Source organism: Dipodomys spectabilis, unplaced genomic scaffold (genome assembly GCF_019054845.1).
Source record: "Dipodomys spectabilis isolate Male_0828 unplaced genomic scaffold, ASM1905484v1 ptg000069l, whole genome shotgun sequence".
In the NCBI taxonomy this organism is placed as follows: Eukaryota; Metazoa; Chordata; class Mammalia; order Rodentia; family Heteromyidae; genus Dipodomys; species Dipodomys spectabilis.
The window spans coordinates 8,070,298-8,079,800 of NW_024870746.1; the positions used below are offsets into that span (position 1 = coordinate 8,070,298).

A 9,503-nucleotide genomic window follows, 5' to 3' on the forward strand; every position below is an offset into this window, starting at 1 on the left:
TACAAGTAACTGCAGTCATCTTGAGCTAAAAATCCACATTAGAAATAGGCAACCAATACCAGTAAGGCATTTGTCCTATCCCATGCTATTGTGGGCTTATGGCAGAGAATTGTGTCATTGGAAGCCATTACGTGTGAGATAGGAGATTAGAACTGCTCCTTTCATAGTGATTTCACAGGTTCTGGGCAAAATCTTGTGGTTTCTGACAACTTATGATAGACAAGGTGTCAGGAGAATAGCTTAGCTTCAGAGAAGAAGCTTGAGGGGGACAGAATACTACCTATAATAGTTCTCTTCCAGATCACATTGAACAATACATCCTATAAAAATGGAGGACAAACCTGGGTGTGGATTGCCTTCTAATGTAAAATTATGACAACCTACCAGCAGACTGGCTAAGGAAAACGGGCACAGGGTATCATCTAGAGCCAAAATAGAGGGATGACTACAGACTCAAGGAACATTTCTCTTGAAATATATGCGCAAAGCTGAGTTGTGAAGACTGTAATAAATACCTGCTCTTCCAACATGCAGGTCATGTGACATGCCATTAAGTGTCCAGAAATCATTTGAAGACTATAAATTACAAAGATAAAATAAAATAAACTGTAATTTAAAAAATTCCTAATAGTAAAAGTAAATTGCAGGACCTGACCAGAGCTAGAGTGTGGTTCAGTGGTAGAGGAGTTGACCGGCATACTTGAGGACCTGGGTTTGATCTCTGGCACTGCACAAAGAATAAGAAAACCAAGAACTGACCAGATGGTAATAAATATGAACAGATATTTTTAAAAATAGTTTAAAATTTTAATACAGAAAAATAGTCTGTTATTTTAAGAAAATTCCAGATGTGGAAGCAACTTAAAAAGAATAGGAAAGAAATCCTTGAGTTGAAAAACACAATGAGAGAAATACCTTTCCTCATACTAATTACATGTGAGATACTCTATGTATTCAGGGATTAGGTATTTATTCCAGTTCTGTAATATGGATTTGTTCATGCTTGTCTCCATAGATTCCAAGCAGGCTGCTTATTTTCTCCGTGACTGGATCCCTTCCACTATTTCAGCACTAAATGATACTACAACTTCAGGTGTGCTGCAATGCAAGTCTTTTGATATGTGACAAGTGTTTCAATAGTAAGTGGTAATAAAAGCCCAGGGTAGACTCAGATTTAAAATTGATGTATTGTTCAACATGATATCAGAGAGAATCTAGAGAGAGATCTCTATCCCCACAAGCCTCTTCTTGAAACCAAGGTAGGTGCAGATGACTCACTTATAGCCATCACCCTGAGATTAGACACGGTAGAGCTCTCCCCGGCTCTTGACAGGGAGATGGATGGACTAGCTAGAGGCTTCTTTCTCAGGCCTGCAGCTAGCAATACTATAGCACTATGCGATGCTCGAGCTCACAGTTCTTAGAGACTAGAACTTTGCTAAGAAAGCCCAAGGTCTGCCATGAGTCACTGATTGCTGAGAGAGGCCCATGCCCAAGAGTGCTGCAGTCAGTCATTGAAGAATCTGGGAGGAATAGAAGTATAGTAGACTGGGACTGTATGTATGCAGACAAGCCTACTAGGATACTAGTGATTACTAGGATATGTCCAGTGTTAGGTTCCACCAATGTGGCACTGAGTGTCAAAGCAAAGGCCTTTGCGTGTTATCTTGTCCTCTTCTTACCAAAAGAAATCATGCTCTTTGTTAGGTTACCTAATATTGGGGTGATTGTTGGTGAAGCCAGTCCCTTGTTCTCAAGGCTGATGCTAAGCTGAGTCAGTTCTGAGTCTCAAAGTCACAAGGATCTGAGCAATCTCAGGGATGGTCCAGCACCTGCTCTGCAGCTGATAATAATGCAGGCTGAACATGAACTCATCTCACAGTGATATAGGTATCTGCTTAGCGTGGGTCTAGAGGCTCTTCTGGTGAGTACTGGTATAGAGACAACTCCTTTGCTCAGGGTTGGAGAATTGATGGTAGAGATATGTGTTTCCACTTCTAATGTTCACAATGGGCTGGATTTCACCTGAGTTTCATAGCCACCATGACCTATGCAATAGGGGGGCAAAATACCTCACCCAAGGCTAACAGTGATGCAAACCAAACTTGGGTCTGTCACACCTGATGCCAGAGGTGGCCTGAAGGCTCCAGTTGTGAATCTTGTCCTGAATACAGGGGCCTGTGTTTTCTGGGTCTCACTATGATGATTACAATGCTGAACATTAAGGAAAAGTAGTAGCTTTCAGGTCCTGCTCTCCAGAAGGTAGAATCTTCTTCTCCCTTTTGGCATCCAAGGCTGGTAGGGAAGAGGTGGCAGTCGTGCCTTGGCTAACTAGCTAATGTAGCTTCAGCAGCTTAACTGTTTGGCACTGAGCTTTACCAATTAGATTCGGAATCTAAGGGTGGGGCTTAATTGTCATTTCTCCCTTCACTCAGTGAAAGGTGTCTCCCTCCATGATGGGTACTTTTTAGTTGAGGGACGGAATCACAGAAACTACTTATTTCCTTGTGCCTTCTTTAATCTTTTCCCATCCTTTTTTTTTCCTGTATTTTTTAATTAGCCTTCTCATTTGACTTTCTCAGATCTCATTGTTAGATTGTGTGCCTAGAGGGAGGCAGTCCCAAGGGAATTAACTCATCTGTCATCTTGCTTCACTATGAAATTTCCAATCATTCAATCCATCAGTCAAATCTCAATCATCATTAATTCTCTATGAACATATTTGAACTAGAATCAGAAAAAGGAAATTTCATAATTACTATTAACATTACCTACATATCTCTTAAGGTGACTTTAATCTATAGGTTCTTTGTCTATTTCTTTTGTTTCCTTGTGTTTTTCTTCTTTCTTTTTTGCCAGTCCTGGGGCTTGAATTCAGGGCCTGGGCACTGTCCCTGAGCTTCTTTTGCTCAAGTCTAGCACTTTACCACTCTAGCCACAGTGGCGCTTCTGGCTTTCTCTGCTTATGTGGTACTAAGGAATCGAACCCAGGGCTTCATGCATGGTAGGCAAGAATTCTACCACTGAGCCCCCTTTCCAGCCCCTTCCTTGTGGATTTTCTGTGGAAGAAATTATTGCTTGTCAAAAGGAGTTTTCACTGTGGGTTTCACGGACCATGTAGTCATTCAACCTGAGTTGTTGTCACATATGCTCAGCCGTGGGTATGGTTTTGTTTCTACTTGTTCGTGTTTGGCATGCTTCTTAACTTGGATGCCCTTGGGCAATAGAATCTGCTGTGTCTCCACATGCAGATGGAGGTCTGATTTCCCGGGATTTCATGTCTTTCTGATGTGTTTGTTCAGCAATGCCTGACTGGTTTGAGGAGTATGAGGACCCAGCTCGCTGGTCCCATGTCACTTCAGCTCTGAGGCATATTTTCCACTCCAGCTTCTCTTTTTATTGACATTAAAAGCTTTTATTATTATAAAGGTGATAGACAGAGTGGTTACAGTTAATAAAGAGTGCATTTCTTTTTGGACAGTATCACGTCTTTGCTCTCCCTCTCCCTCTCTGTCTCTGTCTCTCTCTCTCTCTTTTGGTTTTTCCTCCCCCCCGCCACAAGTTGTATAGTGCATTTTCAATATAGCATCTAGTGAGTACCACTGCTGCAAAACTGGACATTTTAACATGCAAACATCTACGACTTCTCCCTGTCAGCCCACATGTCTACAGAGTAGAATTCATTTCAGAGGACTCCCAAACTGAAGCAGACTGCCTGCCTGTTGTTTAGTACCTCCAGCTAGGGATGATTTTGATGGGTACTGAGGCTCAGAAAATGCTAGCCCAAAGAGAAAGCCTGAGAAGCAAAGTTTTTCTTGCACCTTCTGGCCTCCTGTCACTGTCCCCCTGCCTCTTTCCTCAGTCTTCCCTCATGGCAGGTGTTAGAAACTGGAATTCCTCTTGTCCAGAGTAGGTCATAGAAACTAGAATCTCTCTCCCCTAAAGCCAACAATTCTGGAGCCTACAAATATTTCTTTGGAATACGCCCACTCCTGATCATTCTGTTTTAAAGCTAGTCATAGAGAATTCCTCTGGCCTACCTTGTCTGAGAGTAAGTCATAAGACCTTCATTTCAGAAAGAGTTCTGCCTCATAGACAGGAGGAAGGAATTCTGTACAGAGAGGCCAAGAAGACTGAACACTTGGGAAAAATAATCCATCAATTCAGCTTGAGTGGTCTCAGAGACCTACACATTGAGGAGTAAATTTTGGTTGTTCAGAAAAATCTTGCACAAGTCTGCTGTATAAATAGATAAAAGAATTGTATTAAACCCACAAAGAAAACTTATCATATCACTCTAGTTACACCATATTTGCAAGCAGCAAGGTGGTTCTTAGATCCAATTTTAGTCCTGCTATAATATAGGTTTGTGTAACTATATCATTTATATATAGCCAAATTATACTTTAAAAATAGTCCATAATTTCCACTCCAGCTTCTCTTGCATCAGCAGGAAACTAAGGTTTCTTCTCCTGCCCTATCCTGCTTCCCCCAGGTCCTCACTAGTTTCCCTCAGAAGCACAGCCCTAATAAACTAATTTTCAAAGAAACCCTCTTCTCAGTGAGTGAATCCAAGGAGCCTAAGCAAGAACAGCTTCCAGTTGTGAGATGCAGGGATCAGCAGCCTGAAGTAAACAAAACCACTGCACTGGTGGTAAGTAGAGAGCACTAGTAGTTCTTGCCATGATATAATGTTATAATTACCATCACTTCGTATGTTTTTGAAGCTGCTTTCTCAGGTCTGAAGCTAGCAATACCACAACACTGTTTCATGTTCTTGAATTCATAATTCTCTAAGACCAGTGCTTTGCTAGGAAAGCCCAAGGCCTGCTATGTGCCAATTGCTGAGGGAAGTGCATTCCCAAGAGTGTTGCAGTCAGTCGCTGGTAAACCACGACAAAAGGATTCACCGTAAACCAGAGGGACATGGTGGATGACTATGATGGTTAATGTTGGATGTTGACATGGAGAGTGGTTTCAGATGTGGTTAATATTTAAATGAGTGACCTTAGAACAAAAGAATTACCCTCTGGATTGTGGTAGGACATTTTCTGTGCTGTGGATGGACTTTACCAAATCAGTGGAAGATCTTAGTAGAACTAGAATGTCCAGCCTCCCAAAGTAAGAGGAAATTATCCAAAAGACCGACTTCACATTTCATCTGTACCATCAGATCTCCAGGGTTTCTGCCTACTGACTTTCAGACTGGAGCTACACCATCAGCTTCCCTGGGTCTTGAGCATGGTGTGACATCTCATGCCTATAATCCTAGCTACTCAGGAGTCTGAGATCAGGAACAGCATAGTTCAAGGCCAGGCCAGGGAAAAGGCTAGCAAGATTTCTTATAAAGTATACTTAGAAGGATCATGTGCAGGCTAACATGAGTGTAAACATAGGACCCCATTCAAAAATAACTAAATCAAAAAAAGCTGGAGACATGGTTCAAATGGTAGAGTACCTGCCTAGCAAGTGCAAGGCCCTGAAGAACCCCGCCCCTCCCCCCCCCCCATTCTAGATCCCTCCAAAAAAAAGAGGAGGGAAAGAAGAAATACTAAAAGGAGGAGGAAACTTAGAAGGGCAGAAACTTAGTCTTGCATGGAGAAAGATCATCAGAAAAGGAATAAATGAAAGTTCAATAACATGTTTGTTTTTCTTGTTTTTAATAGCTCTCAAGCATAATGGTTTAAAGCAATAGTAACCTACTACATGATTATGACACTTGGGCGAGTGTTCTGGATGGCAGAAGAAAGAACTGAAAATGCTCCACTGTGAGTGGTGTGGACTGCTTGTGATACTGTCCAGCATTATCTGAAAATGAACAATTTATATTATAAATTCTAGGGAACTCACTAACTCCTAAGAAGTGTTAACACAGCAGATAAGATGAAGTAAAAAAAAAAAAAACCAAAACACCCACCACTCAATTCAAACCAGAAAAGGCAGAAAATAAAAGGAATGGAACACAGTGTGCGACTTCAGAAGGGGTGTGCACAAACTCCAGCTGCCTCTGATTGCTTCTTCTCAACCCCTAACCTTCCTGTCCTAGTCTGACTCAGGCTGACTTAGGACTTTAGCTTGCTTTCTTAATCTCTAACTGATGAGAAGTTCCACCAAGATCCCAAGAGATGCTACGGTTTAAGAACATCTTGTGATGGGTGGACTGCAGGGTGTATGGAGATAGAGAACTGGAGAGACCAGCTATTGCAATAGCTCAGGTGAGAACTCCGCCTGTGGTTAAGTGGCACACCTGCTAGGGTGTGGCTAGCAAGGACCTCATCCTTATATTATCACACAGAACAAAGGACCCTTAAAAACAAAATGTAGTGACTCTTGCATGGAGTATGTGGGGGAGTAAGGACGTCTACGTGTTGTTCATACCCATGTAGTTTGCCTATGGAAACTTCACTTAGAAATGTCCCAAATACACCCTCATGCCTGTTGTAAAACAGTGTTGGATAACTTGAGACAATCTGCCTTAGATAACTGAATGATGAAAATAAGGCATCTGTAGAGTTAAAAGGCAGGACTTGTCCTGGGAAGGAGAGATCTCCTAGGCCTGACATACGTGATGGTGATCAAGACCACACAATTCTCAGGGAACCGGGGTGCAGGGTATGGGGAAGAGCTGCGCTGATTTCCAAGTTCAAGTTGGCCAGCATTTTTTGGTTTCTATAATCTCAGAGACCATTACTGGGAGTGACTCCTCTCCACACCCTGCTTAATCCTCTTGCTGTTTTCCTAAATGTTTTTTTCTTTTTTCATACTAGCAGGTGGTTCACATGACTCTTGCAAACAATGAGGGCAATCTGCTGAGAGAAAACACAGAAAGGGGAACCTGGGGATGTTTCCAAGGAAGGGACCAAAACTCAGATGGAGTATCCAAGCCCCCTTGGCATATTCTCAGTCCCCTGCCCTATGAAAAGAGTTGAATCCTGATGGGACAGGTTGAGCTCTGCCAGGGCTGGGGGTGGGGTCAGCATGGGTAGTGGAGGACAATATTGTACTAAGGCAGGAAGGGCCTCTTCCTCCTGCTGGGAGTAGGAATAATTGATCCTTTCTTCATGACTGGTGTGTATTGCTTTTAGGTGCTGACACAAAGCCTTCTTTGATTTTTGTGAATTTGAAATGGTTTGTGGAACAGAACCAAAGAAGGGTCAAGATGTTTGTCTGTCTTTTGGATTTGTGTCAAGCAAAAGAGTCAGCTGCAACTCCTGATCCATACAGATAAGAGACAGGAGAACAAGTCAAAGAAAGTACAGGATCTCAGTCAGGATGTTCAGGGTTTATTTTTATGTATTATTGTACATACTCACAGATTCATCCATAACACGGGGGGGGGGGGGGGCGGTGAAGTCAGAGTTGCTATAGCAACCATAGTGCCTCAAGGCAGAGGCTCTGATACCTAAGGGTCAAATGGAACTGGTACCTTGGAGGCAGGTGCTGGTCTGCATTTTCTCTTTTCTAGCCTCATCAAAGCCATGCAGAAGAAGGGTCAGGGTCAGGCAGGTTCACAGATGAGTTAGGTCACCCAGGGAACCTCAGGAAAATGGGCTTGGTGGCCCTCTCTCTCCTTTGTGTGGGATAGTGTGAGGTCCTCTGAAACTCTGGGGATGGTCACTTCTGTGTGAGTGGTCACTGAATGTCCCGCTTCTGCTCCTGTTCCCCCGTGGGGAGCAAACTTTCTCCCTTCAGTAGTTGGACTGTCTGGGCCTCTTGAACCTGGCCAGGGATGGGGGCAGGCACTGATTGCTCCAGCTGCTTCTCCTGCTGTTCCTGTTGCTCCAGCAATGGCTCCTTCATCTCTCCCTGTTTCTCATCTCTCTTTTCTAACTCATGATCCAGTTGTGGGTCTAAGAGCCGTCGCGTCTCTTCCCGGGGCTCCTTTTGTGCTTTCTTTCCCTTACGTTGCTGATCTTGGCTTTCTGCTTCCTGATGGTCTTCATGCTGTGGAGGATGTGGCTGGTGATGTCCCAGGTTCAGTTCCTGCTCCTGTGACTTGTGCTGCTGCTTCTTGTCCACGTTCATTTCCTCTTGTGGTGATTCCTGCTGCTGCTTCTTGCCCAGATGCAGCTCTGGCTCTGGTGGTGGCTGCTGGCTCAGGCAGAGCTCTTGCTGCTTCAGGTTCTGCTCTTCTTCCTGTGGCTCTCGCTCCTGCTTCTTGCCCAGATGCAGTTCTGGCTCCTGCAGCTTCTGTGGCTGCTGTTGTCTGAGGTGTGGCTGCCCTAGCTTCGGTTCCTGTCCCTGCGGCTCCTGTGGATGCTTCTTACCCAGGTGCAGGTCCTTCTCCTGTGGCTCCTGCTCCTGTCCCAGATGGAGTTTTTGCTCTGGAGGCTTCTGTTGCAGCTGCTGGTTGGAAGGCAGGTCCTGCTGCTGTTCCTGGTTTCGTTCCTGTTCCTGTGGCTCCTGCTGTTCCTTCCTGCCCAGGTAAAGTTCCTGCTCCTGTGGGTTCTGATGCTGCTGCTGTACCTGGTGCAGCTCCAACTTCTGTGGATCTTGCTGTTGCACTTGCCCCAGCTTTGGTCCCTGTTTCTGTGGTTCTTGTTCCTGCTTCTTGCCCAGGTGCAATTCCTGTGGCTCCTGATGCTCCTGCTGACCCAGGTGCAGCTTCTGCTCCTGAGGCTCTTGCTGCTGCTGCTGCTGACCCAGATGCAGCTTCTGCTCCTGAGGTTCCTGCTGCTGCTGGGGATTCAGGTACAGCTTCTGCTCCTGAGGTTCCTGCTGCTGCTGCTGCTGTTTTGGACACAATTGCAGCATCTGTTCCTGAGGCTGCTGCTGCTGCCGCCCCTGGTGCAACTTCTGATCCTGCAATTCCTGCTGTTGCTGTCTCAGATGCCCCTCCTGAGGCTCCACGGTCTGCTGCTCTTGCACACACTTTTGTTCCAGCTGTCCCTTTCCAGGGGTTGTGTGTTTCTCCTGGAGTTCTGAGAGGCCCTGCACTGGCAGCTCGGAGGGCATCTTCTGGCATGGGGCAGATAGTGGAGCTGGCTGTTTTACTTGCTCCTGCTGGATATGGGCTGGAGGAGAAACAGTCTTGAGGGATTTCTGACTGGTGACAGAAGAGACAGTCACTGGTAGTGTATGTTCCTGGGACATCTTAGAGGCAGTTGTAGGTTAACCTGAAAGCACAAGGGTAAGAGTGGCAGGTTAAAGGCAGGGGAAGGAGATAAACCCATGGAAATCTACAGACTCCTTTCTCTTGGGCAGGGCACTTTCTTAGCCCCTTTAGGCTGTCATCCCCAGAAGCAGCAGGGAAGGAAGAGTGGGACTGAGGAGGGGCAGGGAGGAGCTTTTCTGGGAATTTCCTTATTCCCAGGCAAGAGCCAAGAAACAGACCTCTCCATTCTGCAAGGTGCACTGGGTATCATTTAAGCTTCGGTTTTTGTCTAGTCCTTGTCTACATCCTTATCTTGTACCTCTACTGACTAGGAATGAGAGATGAGTTTTGGAAATATGTCACCACAAGAGAGAAGGTTTTAGGAAAAGTAAAACCTAGAGGAGCCTTG

The 9,503-nt window shown here is 44.9% G+C and overlaps 1 protein-coding gene across 1 annotated transcript; it reads right to left on the bottom strand.

Annotated features, from left to right (window-relative positions):
* Positions 1-7,632: 7,632 nt before the first annotated feature.
* Positions 7,633-9,093, bottom strand: Ivl (involucrin). Its single transcript, XM_042681500.1, is given in 3 exon segments — positions 7,633-7,942; positions 7,944-8,072; positions 8,129-9,093. Coding segments are annotated over 3 exon segments (1,404 nt in total).
* Positions 9,094-9,503: the final 410 nt, after the last annotated feature.